Genomic DNA, 22,107 nt, shown 5'->3' with positions numbered 1-22,107 from the left:
ACTAGTTTACCCTGTCAGATGTATGGAAAGGGGAGCAGTTTATGACGAAGGAAGAGTTGGAGAACACCACCAAAAACCAATTAGATATTTTCAATTACATTAAATTAAAAAGCTTTTGCACAGATAAAAACCACTGTAACCAAGGTCAAAAGAAATGTAGTAAACCAAGAAACAATCTTTACAACTAATGTTTCTGACAAAGGACTCATTTCTAAAATATACAGAGAACTGAGTCATGATTTTAAAAATAAAAAGCCATTCCCCAATTGACAAATGGTCAAAGGGTATGCAAAAGCAATTTACAGATGAGGAGATAAAGCAATCCACAGTCATATGAAAAACTGCTCTAAATCATGACTTATTAGACAAATGCAAATTAAAGCTTCTCTGAGGTAACACCTCACACCTCTCAGACTGGCCAATATGACCAGAAAGGATAATGATCATTGTTGGAAAGGTTATGGGAAATCTGGGACACTATTACACTGTTGGTGGAGCTGTGAACTCATCCATCCTTTCTGGAGAGAAATTTGGATCTACCCCCAAAAGGTAACAAAAACATGCATTACCCTCTGATCCAGCAATACCACTACTAGGTCTATACCCTGAAGAGATGATGAAAAAGGGTAAAAACATCACATGTACAAAGATATTCATAGTAGCCCTGTTTGTGGTGGCAAAGAACTGGAAATCAAGTAATGTCCTTCAATTGGGGAATGGCTTAGCAAACTGTGGTATGTGTATGTCATGGAGCCCTACTGTTCTATTAGAAACCAGGGAATTCAGGGAGGCCTGGAGGGATTTGCATGAACTGATGCTGAGTGAGATGAGCAGAACCAGAAAAACACTGTACACCCTAACAGCAACATGGGGGACAATGATCAACCTTGATGGACTTGCTCATTCCATCAGTGCAACAATCAGGAACAATTTTGGGCTGTCTGCAAAGGAGCAGTGCAACAATCAGGAACAATTTTGGGCTGTCCGCAATGGAGAATGCCATCTGTATCCAGATAAAGAGCCATGGAGTTTGAACAAAGTTCAAGGACTATTCCCTTTATTTTAGGAAAAAAACAGATATTTTATTCTCTGATCTTGTTATCTCTTAATACTTTTTATTTCTTCCTTAAGGATATGATTTATCTCATCACACTCAATTTGGATCAATGTATAACATGGAAACAAAGTAAAGACTGACAGATTGCTTTCTGTGGGGGGGGGTAACATTGGAGGAAAAATTGTAAAACTCAAATAAAATCTTTAATAAAAGAAAAAAGGGGAAAAAACTTAAAATGAATTCTCTGCTTAAGGTGGCAAACAAAAATGTACTTAATTTTATAAAGATTATTATTAAAAACTTTTTTTAAAAATTGGAAATTTGTATGGAATATATAACACAAAGATTACCAAGATTAAGTTCACCTATTACTAGAACTTGAAATTTAACACAATTTATACCTTTTTTTTGGTTTTTTTGCAAGGCGAATGGGGTTAAGTGGCTTGCCCAAAGGCCACACAGCTAGGTAATTATTAAGTGTCTGAGACCAGATTTGAACCCAGGTACTCCTGACTCCAGGGCCAGTTCTTTATCCACTGCACCACCTAGCCACCCCCAATTTATAACTTTTTTAAGATTCAATTATTATTAAGAATGACAGTTATCTCTAAGAATGACTATTCTTGGAACACCTGAGTGGTGATGGATACAGCACTGGACCTGGAGTCAGGAGATCCTGAGTTTGAATCAGCTACAGTGTCAAGTATTTTATTGCCTTCGTGACCCTGGGCAAGTCACTTAACAAGGACTGCCTTGCAGAAAAGGGGAAAACAAAAAGAAAAAAAATTGACTATTCTCTAGGGTATAATAAGTCTGATGTCCAAACAAGAGCTCTATTTTCTCTTAGATATGAAGTTGACATGTCTTCACTATATTGTATCTACACAAGAAACCTTTCAACATTTTAAAGTGAGTTCTTTTTAAATCCTAAAAAATGGTTTCTCTTAGGAACCAAATCAAAACTATTCAACAACTTTTAATATTTTATCCAAAACTGAACTAATTATCTTTCTCCCCAAACCCTCACAATTTCAAAAACTTCTCTCTTTCTCTAAGGGGGCACCACTATCAATCAGTCAGATTTGTAAGATCAGTTTCATTTTTAACTTCTTATTCTCCTTTACCTCACATATTGAATCAGATGACAAATCTTAGTGTCTACCTTACACAGTACCTCTTGCATCTATTACTTTCTATGTACATAAACATTATCCTGTTACTCATCATTTCTCCCAAAGACTACTACAATAATGTAATTCATTCCTGCCTTATAGTTTTCTCTATTCCATCCTTCACACAGCTGTCAAAGTGATTTTCCTAAAATGCAGGTCTGACCATGCTACTCATCTGCTATTTATTAAATTCCAGTGGTTCCTTTGTCTCTGCGATCGAGGGTAAGCTCCATTGGTTCAGTTTCTTACAACCAAACTTCAAACTATCCCTCCAACATTATTCGTCATTCCCCCTTCTGAGACTTTGACTTTGTGCTTTGGGTTAAATTGGTTTCATTGACTCCACAACTTTTATATGACTCTCCCCAATGCCTTCCAAGCATTCCCAACTACCTCCAGCTCTCACATTCTTGACTTCAAAACACTCCTCAAGCAATACTTTTAATACGAAGACTGTCACATGTAACAGTGCTACAACAAAAAAATCTTATGCTCGGTTCTCTGCCTGTAGGTTAAGACAAAATTCTACTCTACAAGTTGATATTATTTATCTGAAATCAATTTCTTCTCTCCCCTCCACCCCAGGTTTTCACTGCCTTCTTCCCTACCTCTTAGTCCCTAGAAAACATAATATCTTTCAGGCAGAAAACTTCTTAGTTCCACATAAAATAACATTTATCTCTTCAAATCCTAGGCTCTGAAATGACTTGAGTAAAATTAAATGAAGCTGAAAAATAGAAAAAGTTTTATAGCATTTTATCTAGAGTCAGGATAGTGTCTGGTACATAATAACCACTTAAATGCTTGTTGCTTCATCAACTTAGTAGAGAGGGAGCATTGGGCACAGTAGAAAGCAAGCTGATCTCAGCCTCAGAAGTCATACCTAGGTTCAAGTTTGGTTTAACCTCTGACACATTCTAGCTAACATAACCACTCAGAACCCTAGTGGATCCTGTAAGACAGAGGTTTTTAACCAGTTCTGTGTCAAGGACCCCTTTGAGCAATTTGATGAAGTTTATGAGCCTCTAATCAGCCTCTAAAAGCACAAAATAAAATATAGAGGCTTCACTAAAATAATGATAAAAAATATTAAGAACCATTCCTCTAAGTTATAGAATAACTGCTTATTTGCATTACTGAGGGGGCTCTGAAAAAGATAAAAAAATCTAGCTTACTATGGGTGAAAGTAAAAAACTATGATCAAAATAGAACAACTTCTGATTTGAATATACATTTAAAAAAAAATTTTAAACTTTCATTCTTAAAATCAAGTATCTTGAACAGTCTTTTCAATGTCAAAAGAATCCCCTGCAAGAATCCCCTAAAGTAAATGGCATATTAACAACTAAAATTTTATTTAAGCAAACCATGACCTTCAATTCTTAAGTCTTCTGCTGTATCACACCATTTTTGAAAAATTCTTGTCCCATGAACTAAAAAAGGAGCCTCTACAAGTAGATGTGAAATCATTGAGACCTACCAAATATGAGAAGTTAAAATTTACATTTAATGCAGCATAGATGACCATGATTTTTAAAAAAAAAATTCATTTTTTTAAAGATCTTAAGATCAAAATTAGGAAAATTTTGCTCTAAATGTAATTATATTTCAGCATGTTTTTGATATAGTCTAGATTTTCTTTAAATTAGTATAAGTGTCTGAAAAAGTATACTGCCCCCTCCCCAGTATTTCTAACTTTGTCGCAGTCTCAACTTCCTTTTACCTGTTCAGGTTGGTACTTACTCTACAAGTCTTAAGAGTTGTCTACATCTCTTGAGAGGTGAGGTGATGTGACCTCAATCACTCAATGTGTCAGAGGCAGGTTTTGAATCTAGGATATTCACTATGGCATACTGGCCCTCAGATCAATTAAACTAATCCTTTCAATAACCAAACAATAGAATCATGAAATTGACACACACATGAGGTACACTAATCTAACTTGGTCCTAAATCACCAACAAGTGGAAATCCAGCCATCTACTTTAAAAATCCTCCTGTGGGAGAATCAAGTGGCACAGTGGATAGAGCACCAGTATTAAGAGTCAGAAGGATCTGAGTTCAAATCTATACTCAAAGACACCTGGCTAGCAAGTTGTGTGAACCTGGGCAAATTACCTAATCCTGACTGCCTCAAAAAAAAAACTTAAATTAAAAAAACCTCCTACGAGTCTTATCACCTCCCAAAGTAGCTCAATTCGCTTTAGAACAGATCTTAACTGTTAGAAGTAGGTTTTTTCCCCTCCTTCAAATCAAGTAGATATATTTGTCATTTTTCTGTTTTATCTACCTTCTAAGGTTAAACAATTAAGTTTTCACATGATGGTCCTCTCCCATCCTCAAGCAATCAGTTCTTCTCTGGGCTAAACATACAAACTTAATCCAAATGACCTTCTCACTATGCCCCTTCAGCTTAATCTGCATATCAACTAGCACATAGTGTTTTTTAACCTCTCAATATAAGACCATGAATTTGATGAGAAGCACCAAACCATCACCATGATTGGCAAAGAGCATGCAAGTGCTTATTCAATCACTTATGTGATAATATATTAGGTACTTACTATATACCAAGTATTTTGAAACAATGACATTATAACTAAGGAAATTACAATACACAAATGCAATCTTTGCCATTAGGGAATTATAGTCAAAGTTCAGGACAATACCAAGATCAATCAAAAGGAACAAGGTGGATATGATTTCCAAGGTTACTGAAAATTGTTCAGTACTTTCCACCAAAGTGGGAGCTTGAAACTCCAGTTCAAAACAATCCAGGTCAAGATCAATCTACCCTTCTCAGGGCCTTTTGGACTAGGTATGTGACATATAATCTGACTGAAATTCCAGGCCTAGGAACCAAGTCAGCATTACCATGATTCCACAAGAGAACAGAAGAATCTGAATATTTTGCTTCCTTAAATCCCTCTAAAAATCAACTCAAGAAGTGATCAGAAGCATATCGTCAGTCAAATTTATCAATCAATAACTATTTGTCGAACACCTATGTGTTCAGCATTTGCTGTGGGGAATACAAAAATAGAACAAATTGAGTTAGCTATTATATTTCATCTAATCGAGACAGAATGTTGTTGTATTCATTTAACATGTGGCATTTTGCTTATGTTTTTGCACAATTCTCTCCTCTATTAATTATTAGAAAATAATTTCTTGTCTGAATTAGGTTGAATGTTCTCTAAGAACAGTGCTCTATCCACATCTCTCTTAATATCTACGTGATTCACAGTGTTTAATATGCACTTAATATTTATTGTAGGGGTGAATGTGCAACATGTGGAACATCCAACACTTTCTTTACAACAAATCTTAAGAGGTAGGTAGTATATGAATATAATTCCTCTTGTCATCCCCCTACAGAATATAAGGAAGGCAAAGACTTATTTTTGTCCTGGAATTCCCAAAGCTCTGCACACTCTAAACACTTAATAAATTACTGATTGTTTCCTATTTTACACATGAAAAAGACATGGTTCAGAAATGTTAAGTTCAGAAAAGCCTTTGACTACAAATTCAGAGCTCTTACATCTATGCATACATATGCATGCACACATATTATGCTGCTAATATGTTTTCTGACAGCTATTACAAACATCTGAAACTATATGGAGTTAAAACACTCTGCAACCTTCCTAGAAGAGAAGATCTTTAGGTTTTCAGAATGCAATAGAAATACAGACTAAGAGCTGACATAACTAATCCTAATATCTATAAGCAAGAAAAGAAGCTAATACTAGTTAACTATAATATTTAATGTCTTCAAGAACTGACAAATGTAATTTTATGCCTTTAAAAAGGCAAGATAAAGCATGCAAGCAAAGACCTATGCAAAGTAATACAAAATGAACAAAATAAAAAAAAAAAACACAAGTGTACATATTGATTAAAATTGTATAGACAGAGCAAAACTAAAAAAGTAGAACTTCGGAGAAGTTTGAAAGAGGACATAGAACAAAAACATTTTTTTGGCTTTTTTATTTCATTTGGCCTGACTGTCAAATTTTAAAAATTTTGGGGGTAGAACAGTGAATAGAGTACCAGCCCTGGAGTCAGGGAGTACCTGAGTTCAAATTTGACCTCCAATACTTAATACTTGTTTAGCTGTGTGACCCAGGGCAAATCACCTAACCCCACTGCCTTGCAGAAAAACAAACAAAAAAAAATTCTAAAGATTTTCTATAATATTTAACCCCTAACTTTTACAAGTTTAAAAATAAGCAAAATTCAAAGGTTATTCCTACATAAAATTGTACTTTGTGTTCTCTTTTTTAAATTTGTAGATGGTCAGCGAATTAACTATTACTGGACATTCCTTTTCATTCTCAAATAAATGTTACTAAAACTAATGATATTCTATCTCATTTGCAGGAACAGGCTACACTAAAAGTAGTAAGGTGAGAACAATAGATTTTTTTCTCATGATCTATAGGAATCTCAACCTAAGAACAGTTAGAATTGCCTGAGAACCTAGAGGAATAAATAAGGTGTGGTACATAACTATAAAGTTCATGACTCAGATAACATTCTTCTATCTTAAGTAAGTACTGGTAAAAGCAATTCTGTTGTCAAAGGTCTTTTTACATGAAAAAAAAGAGATTTTAAAGAATTTATAATTACAATTAGTACATGGAGCTGAAATATCAACTTGGTATCCTGTCTAAATTAAAACAGTAATCTTAAAATTTTTTCTATATTCAGATCAAGCACTATTCTATTACTAAAATATTGTACAATATCACTAAAAAATTTTGTATAATATTGTATTTATCATAAAAACAATTATTTTGGTAGTTGACACAGCAAAAGATAGACTTGCAAAAAGCATTTTGTATAAAAAGTCACCTAAATAAAAGAATTTATTTTGTTATTTACTTCCCTCATAACCTATCACTAGTCACAATTATGACTACCAAATAATTTGGCAGGTTAAAAAAAAGAACTCTTAAGTTAAAAGGGGAAAAATTAAATTTTTATCTTTAATAGGTATAATTACATCTAGAATGAAGAAAACAATTCATATTTCAAGATAAAAAGTGTATCTTCACTAGAATTCTTCTAAAATGTGTATTACATCAACAGCTTTAAATAGCTTTATTAACAGAACTATGAGGTATACACCTACCCTAGAATTTTAATAAAGACCATGTAAAATTTAAGAATTAAGGCTTCCCCAGAAGGACACAATTCAAATTATCGTGGAGCTGCAGTCAGGATCACACAGGACTTAACAGCAACTACATTAAGGGCTCATAGGGCTTGGAATATAATATTCCGCAGAAGGCAAAAGAGCTTGGAATGCAACCAAGAATCCACTACCCAGCAAAACTGAACATCCTCTTCCAGGGGAAAAGATGGGACTTTCAATGAAACGGCAATTTCAAATGTTCCTGTTGAAACGACCAGAGCTGAACAGAAAGTTTGACCTTCAAATACAGGACTCAGGTGAAGCCTAGAGAGCTAAGGAGAAGGGTGAAATATGTGGGACTTAATGATGATGAACTGCATGTATTCCTGCATAGAAAAATGATATTGATAATACTCAGGAAACTTCTCATTTAATACAGCAGATAGAAGGAGCTTTTATAGATGAAGCACAGGAGAGAAGGTATTAGAGTCAATGGCTAAAAGGGAAATGTACTGGGAGTAAGAAAGGAGAGGAGGAACAGGCTAAGATAATTCATATAAAGATATATTATTTTTTTTTGCAATGAGCTTTTGCAATGATATGGGGGGGAAGGCAAGGGGGAACAAGGGAACCTTCACTCTCATCAGAAATGAGAGGAAACAGCATATGCACTCAATAGGTTATAGACATCTAAAGTAAAAAAGAGAGATGGGCAAGGGGGAATTGGGGGGGATGTGGGTGATAGAGGAGAGGATAGATCATAGGAAAGAATAGTCAGATATAAAATACTTTCTTTTTTACTTTTGGCAAGGGGCTGAATCCCAGTGACCTGTCCAGGACCATGGGGCCAGGTGGTTGCTGGGCCTCAGGGATGGTATGTGGACTTGGGGCCTCTTGGCCCCGGGGCTGGTGATCAGTCTGCTGAGCCACTCAGCTACCCCTGCAGCACATTTTAGAAGAGGGACAGAGTGAAAGGAGAGAGAAAATATAATATATGATAATGGAGAAGAATGGATGGAGAGGGAATTACAATCAGCAACAGCAAGTGTGGAAAAAATATGTAAGTAATTTCTATGATAGAGTTATGATAAAGAATGTGATCCACCCGAGACAGAGTTGATGATACTGAAACACGTTTTTTTTTCCTCTTTCTTTTACTTTATTTTTCATGTGGTTCTATATTTTGGGTGGGGAGGGGGTATTGTGTTTGCTCTTAAAAAGGAATATTCTAGTAATGTATTAAAAAAAAACATCACTTGTACAAAAATATTTATAGCAGCACTGTTCATGGTGGCAAAGAATTGGAAGTTAAGTAGATGTCCTTCAAATGGGGAATGGCTCAGAGAAGTGTGGTATATGTATGTGATGGAACACTGTTGTTCTATTGAAGGCCAGGAGATATAGTAGTTCAGGGAAGCCTGGAGAAATTTGCATGGACTGATGCTGAGCAGGACCAGAGGAACACTGTGCAGCAACATGGGGGTGATGATCAATCTTGATGGACTTGCTCATTCTATTAGTGCAACAATCAGGCACAAATACTTTATTTTTCTTCCTTAATGATATGGTTTCTCTCTTATCACATTCAACTTGGATCAATGTATACCAGGGAAACAATGTGGGGACTAGCAGACTGCCTTCTGGGGGGGGGGGGGATTAGGATTAGGGGAAAAATTGTAAAAAATTAAAAATAAAAATTTTATTTAAATTTAGAAGGAATGACATATTCATCTTGATTAAAACAAGAAAGGATATTTTCTCAAATAAAATTGTCAGAGATGAAAAGAAACCTAGTGGGTTTTATCATACAATAACAAATTTTATAAATAATAAAAAAAAGGACAAAAGGCAATTTCAAGCTTCAAAAGTCAAAAGGCTAAATTGATTAAATAATAAGAAATAAGGAAATCAAGTTTATTACAATATCAACTCCTTTTAACAGCATTTAGTTAACAGAAGTCTCCCCAAATGCTACATTAATGACAGAGAAAATTCCTATGAAAATTTGGCAGGTGTAAACAGAATGAACTCTTTTAAAATCTGTTTTCTATATGTCCAGTGCACTAAGACAAAAAAATGGTCTCAAATTTCAAGATTTTTAAACTCCTTAAAACAAGACTATAGTTTAGCTCTTGTGACTGATTTCCTTATTTGCAAATATGTACTGTGCACAAAAAAAACCTATTTTAAAAGGGGCAGTCTGAAGAAACATTTATGGAACAGTATAAGTTGACTAGAAGGGAAAGATTTAAATGCTTCAATTAAAGCTCTATCTCCATAGAAATCTACTGTCAAACCTACTTTATTACAGGGGTGATGGCAAATAGTAGGCCCGGAACTCTATTCAATGTATTACCTAGCTGTCTGTAAGGTGAAGAGAATACATCTCATATATGACAGAGATTGTAGTGGTAGAAAAGATAAGATTTTGCTATATATGTGGGGTAACAGTGAAAAGTAGAAGATAACAACAGCTAGATGGATAAAGCACTGACCCTGGAGTAAGAAAGACCTGAGTCTGGGGCAGCTAGGCGGCATAGTGGATAAAGCACCGGCCTTGAAGTCAGGAGTACCTGGGTTCAAATCCGGTCTCAGACACTTAGTAATTACCTAGCTGTGTGGCCTTGGGCAAGCCACTTAACCCCATTTGCCCTGCAAAAAAAAAAAGACCTGAGTTCAAATCTAGTCTCAGACAGTTAATAATTACCTACCTATATGACCTTGGGCAAGTCACTTAACCGCAATGCCTCACCAAAAAAAAATTGTAGTGGGAAAATTCAGGTCAATGATGACTTCTGCTTTAGATATGCTGAATTTGAGATGAGATAACCAGTTTGAGATATCTATGGTTTCTCTCTCATCACATTCAACTTGGATTGGTGAAGGACTGGAGTTCAAGGAGACAATACAGAATACAAAATCTATCTCTAGGAATACTACATAGAAAGATGAGGACCCAGGACAGTGTCTTGGAGACATCCACAATTAGAAATATAACAATGATGATGAACCAACAAAGGAAACTGAAAAGTAACAGTGAAATTGAGAAGAGAATGAAAAGAGAAAAAGTTTAGAGAAAAAAATAGACTGAATACTAGAGATAATTGTCAAATGCTGCAAAGTCAAGACAGATCAAAATTGAGCAAAGATTCAATTAAGAGGCCATTGGTAACGCTGAAGAAGTTTTAGCTGAAAGATAAGGTCAAAACTCTTAACTGCATAGGGTTTAAAAAGAAAGTGAGTGAGTTTTATCTAGGAATTTAGTCAAAGGAGAAGAGAATTTTAGGATGAAAACCAGCAGATAATTTAGGTGAGTTTTTTTTAAAGATGAGGAAGACATACATATTGCAGAAAATATGGAAGAAAAGAGGATTATTAAAAAGGAGAATAATGCATTCACTTGCATTGAAATTTGGGGAGATTCTTATTACAAAACAAAATCTAAGATTTCCAGTTGTCAAACTGCCAGATAAACATTTCTCCAGAAAGCTGATTCCAATTCTTACCATAACTATTTCTACTTATCCTTTCCTTTCACACCTTGAAAAAGGAAAAAAAAAAAAGGAAGCAAAGATTTTTCACCAACAGGTCAAGTCAAAGCACACAAAGGACAGTCTTGTCTTTCCTCGTTTTAATTTCCGCTTATTATTCCACTTGTCTGTCCTTATAATTTTGTTCATATACAGAAACTTAATTTGACAGAGAAAACAGAATGAGATATTAAGTGCCTATGCATTGTCATACAGTTTAAATCAATAAATACATTTACTAATGGATTCCAACTAAGACTCCTCTAATAGTATCACCAAGATTCAGTCATGTCAAGTTCTGTTTGCTTGCTAACATGGTACAGAGTAGAAAGAGAAGAGATTTAATATCAAGCAAACTTGAAAGCTTTGTCCAGGTCTTTGTAATAGATGAAATTGGACTATGTTTTCCCTACTACCCAGCTTTTTTTTTCAAGCAACTGAAATGTAAGTTAAATGCCCATCAAAGGCACCAGGTGATGAACCAATTTAGTAGATACTGCTAATGGCTCGTCATGTCCAGACTCTTCACAACAACAAATTTTAAGGGTGGGGTGGGCAGAGGGAGGTTGACAAAACTACTGAAGCCTGTTATTCTGGCCTTTGTTTAGGTCTTTTTTAAAAAATGTAATTATTTTTCATTAACTTCAATTTGACCTCTAAAAATTACTTAATCTTTTAAAAACATTTTTGGAAGCAATGTATATAGTTTTGTACCCCCATAATCTCCAATCTCTGAAAGAAGAAATTTTAGAATTTTCCATCTTTTTCCCAGGGTTAAGTGTAGTTATTATTATTATTACATAGCATTCAGTTTACTTGAGTTTTTAAAAAATTGTTTTAAATTAAAATTTAACTGAGTACATTGTCAGTTCACCTAAGTCTTTCATTAATTCTCGGAATTCTTCATTTTAGTCAGTTCTTTTGGTAAAATAAGAGTGCCTTTTTGGAGGGGGGGGGTCCATTCTCTAATTAATGAACATATATTTTTTTTTCCAATAGTACTTTACTACCAGGAAAAAAAATGCTTCGATTTATTTATAAAGGACTCTATTTCTATTTCTAATTGTATTAAGATATATATATGTATGTATATATATATATATATATATATATATATATATATATATATATACACGCAAAGCAGTGAGACCATTTGGTCAAAGGGTATGGCCATTAGTCATTTTTTTTTAAAGCATAATTCCAAATTGCTTTCCAGAATGGTCGACTCAACAGTCATTTGGCCTGTTGCATCCCTACAATTGATATTCCTGTCTTCTTCCATATTTTCCAGGTTGTTGTTGGATATGAGGTGAAACTTCAGAATTATTTTGATTTATGAACTTATTTTTTTAATAAATAGTCTTTTGCTGAAAGAGCTCAACTAAGTGTTTTGTTAGGTAGGATTCTGCATCTTTGCATCTGAATAAACATACAGCAAAATTTTCGACACAGCAACCTTTCTGTACAAGGAAGTATAAGGGTAAAAAGTTAAAACTAGGGGCAGCTAGATGGTACAGTGGATAGAGCACCAGCCCTGGAGTCAGGAGGATCTGAGTTCAAATCTGCATTCAGACACTTAATAATCACCTAGCTGTGTGACCTTGGGTAAGCCACTTAACCCCATAACCTTACCCCCCCAAAAATAAAATAAATGAATAAGTATTTCTTTGATGTAAACTTGAATTTTCAAACACAGCTTATAATTTCATACACTGATATAGTATAAAATGACCTGGGTTTTCCTACTAAACATTCCATTCCTATCTAATAGCCTGGTTGTCCCATGGTCCAGAGACTTATTTCCAACCTTATCTTTCCTTAAGGTACTCACAATTCCTTTCTCCACCCTCCTCCTTAGCACAGGACCTCACTTCAAACTTTGTTAAAAAAATTTGAGATGATTCCCTTCTTCCTAATCTCTAATCATTTAGAAAAAATTATTCAAAAAAATAAAAGAAAGGGGTGGCTAGGTGAGGTAGTGGATAAAGCACCAGCCCTGGAGTCAGGAGTACCTAGGTTCAAATCCGGTTTCAGACACTTAATAATTACCTAGCTATGTGGCCTTGGGCAAGCCACTTAACCCCGTTTGCCTTGCAAAAAAAAAAAAATTTAAATTATTCATAATTCCTAAGAGTTCTACATCTTGCCTTCAAGCTACAATCTTAATGTAAAAATCAAATAAAATAACCAAGCCTTCCCAAACTGGAAACATTACTGATAAAATAAATGACAGTATTAATCAGGGGCAAAATACAGCCCCAAGAAATATAGCAAATAACTTTGGTCTTCTCCAAAAAAGAAATCTCTACTGGAAGACTTAATTAAGATAATATTACCATGAGTCAAAAAGCATGGAAGCAGCATGGTAGAGTGGAAAGAACACCCAACTCTGGAATCAAGACAATCTAGATTTTACTACTTCTCACAATACCCTCCAGGAGTGTCCCACCCTTTTAGTCAAGGGCCACCTTGACAAAATTTTGTTGGGAAAAGTTAAAATGCTGGAAACTCCTCTTAGGACTTTTGAGGAGTTTCTTAACTTCCCCTTTGCTTACTTGTAAAATGAGAGGGGAGGGGGGAGGTTGGATTAAAATGGCTTTTAAGGTCCCTTCCAACTGTATCTTTAACAACAATATCATTATGCCTTATAAGGTACTACCACAAGAGGACATAAAACACCTTCAATAATTTTGAATCCACAGGTAGCAATAGGTGAAAAAAATAGCCAGGAAGGAAGAGACAAGTAGTGTTGATTGGTGATACCCAGCTAATACTACTTGACACTATAAAAACAGAACTGAATCACATCTGAGACCCTTTCAGTACTTGCCAAATCTAAAGATTCCTATACTACACTCCTGGTATTTTAATGCCACAAAAGATACTTTTTAAAAAAAGACTCCAGGAATTAGGGCAAGAACCTGAAGTCCTGTCAGTCAAAAGTCTCTTTCATACGAGAAAAGGAAAAATTAGTAAATGAATGAATTAGTCGTGAATAAATTGTTAAAAAGATTTTGTCTGTTTGAAATTCCACATCACAACTTAAATGATAGGATTAATGAGTCCCTGGCTAGGACTGGTTAATAAAAATTTATTTGATTAGATTTCTAGACTTTGGGTGAAAGTATTTTAAATGAAAAGCAGGGAGGGAGAAAAATGCCTACCTGTATGCCCTTTCCAGCCAGATGACAAAGAATAGTTAAAATGTGGGAAGAAAAACTGCAATAGTGATGAGCAGAAATTCTCGAGATGAAAATCTAAGGTAGTCATCAATAAGACTATCTGATAACCTCAAGTTTTTATAAAAATGAATAGTATAGCTGTGATTAAAAGAAATAAAGAAAAAGAAGCAACTTTTTCTTCTAAGAAATAAGCCTGAAACAAGCTAGATTGTCAAGGGAATATATGCTAGAGACCACCTGAACAAAAAGAGGAAGGAGATGAAGAATTTAAAGAAACAGATCACAAGTTTAGTACAAAAAAATAAAATAAATAAATAGTAGTGATGGGAGACTCTAGCTGTCTGTTGCTGCTGTCAAAAGCAGCATCCTTCAAAACCTGGAGGAAGCACTGGGAGAAATGCTATACTAGACTCAGTTCTCATAAACAAGGAAAAACTTGTTCTTGAGTACAAATGTAGGTGGGTGTTGTTGGGATGGAAGTAACCATTCCAACTTGTAAATTGTGATAAACAATATATGCTGAGCACAGTCTTATATACCCTAGATTTGAGTTAAGTCACGATTTATTAAACCATCTACATCCATTTTTTTGAATGCAAAGCAAAACATAACATGTTCACTTTTTAAAATTTCTTTTGTTTTTTATCATGTTTTCCCCTCCGTAGTTCTAGTTCTTAGTTCTAGTCACAGCTTGACCAATATAGAAATATGTTAAAATGCAGATTTTATACATGTACTACCTATATCAGAATGTTTTCTGCCACAAAGAAATGGAGGTGGGTGTCAAGAGAGTGATGGAAAAATGTGGAACTCAAAAGCTTGAAAAAAGATCAAAGTTTCATGTAGTTGGGAAACAAACAAATAAATAAGGAAGAGATAATAAACAAACAAAAAAAAAAAAGAACAACAGCAGCATTTATGAAGCTCCTAAAGTGCCAAGTAATAAGCTAAGCTCTCAGGGTTACAAAGAAAAAGAAAAATGGTTCCTGGGTTAAAAGAGCTCAGTCTACTGAAGGAGAAAATAGACAAACATGTCCAAACATATATCACATACATATGATAAATTAGAGATAATCTGTAGAAAAGCACTAGAATTAAAGGGAGATAAGGAAAGGGACTTTAACTGAGACTTGTCATCTAAGACTTCCAGATGGCTAGTAAAAATACCAGTAAAATAAGTCAGGACATGTATATCTTGTTTAAAAGACTGAGGAGGCCAATGTCAATGGGTCACTGAATAGGTAAAGAAAAACTAAAAAGGTAGGCAGGGGGTCAGGTTATGACAGGCTTTGAATATCCAACAGAGGATTTCATATTGGGGGTCAATGTTCTCTAACCTATATCCACCAGAGTTAACTAAATTGGAAGGTGGGAAAGAGTTTACCTACCCGTTAGGAAGATCAATTTGGCAACTGAGTGAAGTGGGCTGCAGTGTGGAGAAACATTTCAAAGAGAAAGGATAATCAGGAGCCCAAGTTCATAAATTATAAATTGGGAATCAGCTGAGAAGGAATGGAAAATTCAAGAGTGAAATTCTGAAGATAAAAATAATTCCAATAAAGAAAAGCTATTTAAAGAGACTAATGTGGCCACACAAAAACTAATTTAAAATTGTAATAATAAATGTGCAAAGAGATGAAAGCAAGAGTAGGTAACAGAGGAAGAATGTAAAAGCACAGAACTGCCCTAAAAGATCACTTGCAATACCGCTCGGAATGAGATGGGCTTTACATGGAATTCTAAAAACAAACCCAAAAGTATAGCTCTGTTGCTAGGAATAAGTGAGACAAGAATCACAGACAGCAGTGAAGGTAGAACTACTTAATTTTATTTTGCTTTCTTAACCAGTAATTCATTTTCCAAATGCAAAGATAAAACAAAAAAAGGCTAACAAGGCAGTTGAAATCCTAGATAAGGGAGAAGTTAAATAAAGAAAGCACCTATCAATGAAACTCTCATAAAATGAGGCCTGTCTTTGTCTGGGGAGCACCAATACTATTAAAAACTACAACTGTTCACAAAGACACTACATCTATATCTCAAAATCAATTAAAATCATTTAAAATTTAAATCATTTAAAATTAAAAACTTTCCCTATAAACCCACCCTTCCTCCTAATTTCATGACTTCATTCACTCAAGTTTGCAGACCCAGGAATCCTCCATTCTTCATTCTCCTTTACAGTTACTTCCTACTGATTTCCATCCAATCATTATTTCGGATTACACCTCTTCAACATCTCCTATTCATTTTCATTTCTGAATTTTCATATTTATTCACATCTTCCTTAATTATCATTAAGTCCAGCCTTCATGGACAACCCCTAAAAGGTCTCTTTCTAACTCCAGTCAATGGCTGTCTACAATTAATCCTTTACACATACCTGTCAAATTGACAGTCCTAAAGCACAAGTCTGACAATGCCACTCTTTTGCTGAAGGGGTTTTAGTGACTATCTATAGTCTTTAGAACAAAATAAAATTAAAATTCATTACCAAATAATTCCAACCTATCCTAGCAGGCTGAATATTATCATTACTCCCCCTATTCACCCCAAACTGTCCTACCTGCTATTTCCTGCATATAGCCTTTGTACAAGCACCTTGACCTCTAGGAATGAATGCCAAGAGTCTATCAAAGCTTAGCTCAAGTCCCATCTCCTTCAGACAATCTTTCCTGACTGTACTGTCATTACTGCCCTCTCCCATCAAATCACTACATGTAGGGGCAGCTAGGTGGCGCAGTGGATAAAGTACCGGCCCTGGAGTCAGGAGTACCTGGGTTCAAATCCAGTCTCAGACACTTAATAATTACCTAGCTGTGTGGCTCTGGGCAAGCCACTTAACCCCATTTGCCTTGCAAAAAACCTAAAAAAATAAAATAAAATAAAATAAAATCACTACATGTATCTCCAATATTTATTTATGAACACATTGATTTCCCCCAACTAGAAAAGAAACTCCTACGAGGCAGAAACTTATTTCACTTTCATAATCTTCAGCACAATATCTGACATACAGTAAAATATTTAGAGTTTATTAGATTGTAGTTGAATCAAACATAAATGTTCTGCTCTAAGAACTGACCATTTCTGAGCAGAAGCCCTAAAGGGTCACAGAAAGACTAATGCAGGGCAAGTATTACAGTGAAAAATAATTTTAAAAAATAGAGCCTGAAAATTCAGAGAACTGAACTTTAATTTCTGGGAGAATAGTTTAAAACATTACCAAAAGGGATGATTAGGGAACATCTAGGAAAGCAAAGAACAATCACAAAGAGTGAGTACTGCTTCATCAAAAACAGATCAATAAACTAAATTCACATCTTTTTCTGACAAGATTAATTAGTAAATCAAAGGAATGCTAATGAGACAGCTTACACAGATTTAAGTAACAGTCTCTCATATTATTCCTATGTAGCTAGATATCATGGTGAGACGAATTAAAGATCTGCTTTAAGCAACAGAGAAATGGTCATCAGTAATGATAAGACATCAAACACATAGTTCTTCATAAGTGCTTAAAAGATTTATTGATGCCCTTTTGAAATTAGGTCTCTAGCTGAGTACCCCAGGGATCTGGGTTTGGCCTTATATGGTTTAACATTTTAAGCAATGTCTTGGACAAAGACAATGATGGCATGTTTATCAAACTATGAAGATAATATAAAGGTCAGAGGGATAGTTAATATACTGGGCGAGAGTAAGAATATAAAAAGATCTTGTGCTCAGAATCTAAGATCAAAAAATGAATAGGGATAAAAATGATAAAATTTCCCAAGCTTTGAGAATCTTTCTCATCTATCAGATTGAAGATCCAAAGTGTATGTAAGATCCCACTCGAGTTAAAAAGAAAAAATCTGAACTTCATAGATGTACTACTTGGAATAGGCAGTAGTGGGGGGGGGGAAGCTCAATAAGTCAAGTGTGTTGTATGACAATCAAAAGAAGGAGTTAAAAGCAAACTAAATTTTCAAGAGAGGCATAGAATCCAGTGCTAGGAAGGTGATAGTCCTACTGTGTGTAGTCATTACTGTCTCTGAAGGACTATGTTCACTTCTATGTACATTTTTACAAAGGACACTGATAAGTTGGAGAGAGTAGTTGAAGTTAAGGACCTCAACTGAGAGCATGCCATATGAATATCAGTTTAAAGAACTGGGGAAAAAGCCTATGGAACAAAAAGATGTTGGGTTAAGGGATGGAACACTATAACAATTGTGTATTTAAAGAGCTCTCAGGTAGAAAAGGGTTTGTATTTCTTCTGTATACAACCAGCAACAGATCAAAGTTGCAGAGAGAAATTCAGGCTTAATTTAGGGAAAATTATGGAATATTTTGAGAATAAAAAAAAAATAGAATGAGCTGCCAATGGAATTATTGGCTATTCTCTCACTAGATCTTCAAGCAGAAAACAGATAGCAATTTGTCAGTTTATAGAAGGAGAATTTTTTTTTCCTAGTGCAGGATAACTGATAGAATGCTGGGCCCAGCATCAGAGAGTAGCTGAAAATTCCAACTCTGAGACATACATAAATATGTATACATACAGGAGTAAGTTTTGATATCACCTGAGCTTCAAGCAACTGTCTATAAATTACAGACAGGGTTCATTCAATCTGCACTGATTTATTGGATAGTTGATCATTTATAATAAATTCAATTTAGGTCTTAAGTTTATCCTGTTGAAATATTAGTTTCAGAAACTGGTAAGGGTTTCTACAGTTAGGAATTTATTTTGAACTACTATATGTCAATTTTTCACTTACAATTTTATTTTGCAGCTTAAAGTTTAACATTTGCCAAGAGTAGTGTTTAAACTTTTAATTAGAAGAATTTCATCCACAAACTGCTATTAACTAAAAGCTATTTAAGCTGTTTCCATATTCTAATGTTATTTGGCCCATTTCTTTACTACTTCATTAAGATTTGAAGGCCTTATAGGGCCCTTTCAAAAATAGTCTGGATAATATGATCCAATAAAGCCTCAAAACTTCTAGCATTTTTTTACCGGGAAAAGACAGTAGTAGCCAACGAAGGTGTGAACAGACAGTTTTGTCTATGATGGTGATCATCTCAGAAGAGCTTTTAAAAGGGTTTAATAATGATGTTTTAGATTCTAGGGGAGTGTGGCCCAATGAACTTTTCTAATCAAAACTCTTCAATTCTAAAAGCACTTTTTTGGGGGGGGGGGGGCAGCTGTACACCTGACAATGTGTACTGAATGCTTACCTTTTTAAATAATAGCATCAGATTAATGCTAGCAACTATATGGTTTAAACTTATTAAATGCACATTCTTGTGCCTCATGCTGATTGAGGGTCCTCAACTGGGAGAGGGGAGCGATAGATAAAGGAGGAAATTTTTCAATCTAATGACTACTTTTGTAATAAGGGGCCGTAAGGAAGGACGTGTGCAGCCATTAAGTGACATTCACGTCCAGGACGCGGCGTGCAAATCCACACAGAAAGGCGCGGTGAGTTTTACGCCTTTGGAATTTAGACTTTTCTCTCGGGGATGGGAAGATCCGCCTGGCACACCTCTGAGGGAAGTATAAGGTTTTGAAGGAAGAGCCTGCCTGTCCCTTCCAGTCGGTGCATCCTTTTCTTCCTCAAAACCTGGGCCGCGGCGCTGACTCGGAAAGCAAGCCCCGGGCCCTCAAGGCCAGAGCCCGAAGTCGGCGGGGAGGCGCCGCCCCCTCCGCAGCTGCCCAGCCCCCCCCCACCCCGCCGCGGCCAGCCGGGCTGGGCCCGCGCCTCCCGCCCCGGCCCGCCCCGGGCCCAGCCCCCGGCCCTTACCTGCAGTTCGCACCAGGCCACCTCCACGGTGGTTTCCGTGTCCAGGCCTTTGTAGACCGTCTTGAAGGACCCTCGGCCGATCTCGATGTCGAACTTGAGGAAGCGGCCGTCGTTGGAGAAGGCCACGGCCTTGGTCTCCAGCTCCTCGTTGTCGTCCTGCGGCTGGCCGCGCTCCTCCGGCTCCCGGGCGCCGCCGCTGCCCGCGGCCGCGGGCTCCTCCCGGCTGCCCACATGGTCGGAGGCGGCGGTGGGAGGGGCGGGCTTGCCGGCGGGGTCGCGGCCGGCGCTGGCGGCGGCGGCCGGGCCGCCGTTGGGAGGCTCCGCCGGGGCGGCGGGGGCCGGGGCCCGGGGGGCCGGCGGGGCGGCGGGGGCCGCGTGCTCGTCCCGCCGAGGCGGCGGGGCCGGGCCGGGCGGGGCAGCGGCGGCGGCGGCGGCGGCCCCGGAGACGGCGGCGCCGGCGGCGGCGGCGGCGGCCCCGGGCAGCGGCTGGGGCAGGCCGGGCAGCTCCAGCGCCGTGGCGTTGGAGTCGCAGATGACGCTCCGCCGGAAGAAGCGGTGCTCCGTGGTGGTGGTGGTCGCGGCCGCCCCCCGGCTGTCCTTGTCCATCGTGTGGCGGCGCCGCCGGTACTCCTCCGTCCGGCCGGCGCCGGGCTCGGCCGCGGCCGCCCCCAGCTTCTCCCCGACGGAAGTGTCCGAGCTCGAGCCGTTTTTCGGGGGCGCGGCCGGCGGCGAGAGGAAGCGGGGCCCCGCAGGGCCGCTGTGCTTGTCCGCCGGGCCGCCGGACATGGCCGAACCGCGGGCGGGAGGCGGGCGGGCCGGCGCGGAGAGTGGCGCGGGGTGGGGGAGGGGCGGCGCGGCCGCGGGAGGCGGACGCAAGATGGGAGCGAGGCCGCTGCGGCTCAGCACCGAGCCTGGCCGGCGGCGGCGCGGGCCGCGGGGCCCGGCTGGGGGGCGCGGCGGCGCGGCGGCCGCGGCGGGGCTGGGCTCGTCGCTGGGGGCTCCGGGCGCTGGTCCGAGGGCGTCAGCGCCTCACGCTCCGCATCCATCCTGCGGCTGGGGGCGAGCGGGCGGGAAGCAGGGGCCGAGGCGGCGCAGTCATCGGACGCGGCGGGCCGGCGGCTCCGAGGGAAGCGGATGCGGCGGCCCCCCCCGGGGGCGGCTCGCCCCAAGGCGCGGGGAGGGGCCCGGCGAGGCTGGCGGCGGCCACACGCGCCCCCGCCGGGGGGGTGGGGGCTCACTGGGCGTCCATCGGGCCCGCCGGCCTGCGGCCCAGCAGAAGCGCCCTGGCTGCCCGGGCCGCTGCCGGGCGCCTCGGGGGCAGGGGGGGGAGGGTCTTCCCGCGCCGCCGCTCCCCGGGCTCGGGCTGCAGGGGAGGCGAGGAGGATCGGGCGAAGGGGCGCGGGGGGGGGGGGGAGGGCGTCGTCACCCCCCCACCTGGCGCCTTCAGTCACGGGGAAAGGTGGGGCTGGGCGGAGGGAAGAGAAGCGGCCCGTCCGCCCGAGAAACTCCGCGCTAAATGGCGCCGGGAGCCAGAAGCCTCCACTCAGCCCCGCGGCCCCGCCCCCCACCCGGGGCGGCCCCGCCCCGCCCCCTGACTGCCCCTCCCTCCCTCCGGCCCCTGCGCAGGCGCGCACGCCCCGCGCCTTCCTGGGAATCGTAGTTGGCCGCCGCCCGCGCCCCGGAGGGAACTGGGGCCAGCGGCCTACGATGCCCGAAGCGCTCCGCGGCGCCCCGAAACCCGGTGTCTCCTAGGAGTTGTAGTTCGGCCCAGAAGTCGCCCCGCTTTATGCTTCGGGAGGGCTGGCTGGACTCCGTGGATTCTCCTCTCGGTCCAGAACGCCGCGCTGCCAAGGAGCTACGTCTGGAGGAAGGAAAGGGGGGAAAATGAGGGCAGGGAGAAAGGAAGGAGTGAGAGCCGGGAGACTCCCATCATGCTCCGCCGAGCCTAGAGCCCTCTTGGGGCTGCCGTGCAATGGAAAACGGTCTGTTGTTCAGCCTCGACGGAGAGAGCAGTGACTGTAGGGGCGTGAGGGCACAAACGCCAGCGGGACCACAAGTGAGGAGGCCGGGAAGGTCGCCCATGAGTGCTAAGAAAGGATTAAGGGAAGAACCTATCCCCCTCCCTCCCAGTTCCAGTGTAAGGCCATTTTCTCAGCTTTTTCTCTAGATCTCAGATACAAAAAAAAAACAACTTTCTGAGAGCCTGGGGTGAGACTATCTAAGTTTCCC

The 22,107-nt window shown here is 39.5% G+C and overlaps 1 protein-coding gene across 9 annotated transcripts in view; it reads right to left on the bottom strand.

Annotated features, from left to right (window-relative positions):
- The window catches only part of WNK1 (WNK lysine deficient protein kinase 1), a 161,587-nt gene extending 140,895 nt beyond the window's left edge, over positions 1-20,692 (bottom strand). For 3 of the 9 annotated variants that reach the window (XM_074194701.1, XM_074194702.1, XM_074194703.1), the window contains exon 1: positions 19,879-20,689. In XM_074194701.1, coding sequence (XP_074050802.1) covers positions 19,879-20,664 — 786 coding nt within the window. In that variant the 5' untranslated portion in view covers positions 20,665-20,689. Of the gene's footprint in view, positions 1-19,878 lie in introns of all 9 variants that reach the window. The other 6 variants (XM_074194705.1, XM_074194711.1, XM_074194706.1 and 3 more) reach the window with 3 other exon arrangements.
- Positions 20,693-22,107: the final 1,415 nt, after the last annotated feature.

Source organism: Macrotis lagotis, chromosome 7 (genome assembly GCF_037893015.1).
Source record: "Macrotis lagotis isolate mMagLag1 chromosome 7, bilby.v1.9.chrom.fasta, whole genome shotgun sequence".
NCBI classification, from domain to species: Eukaryota; Metazoa; Chordata; class Mammalia; order Peramelemorphia; family Peramelidae; genus Macrotis; species Macrotis lagotis.
Note: the sequence above shows the minus strand (reverse complement) of the source record. Positions and strands in the feature narration are given on the sequence as shown.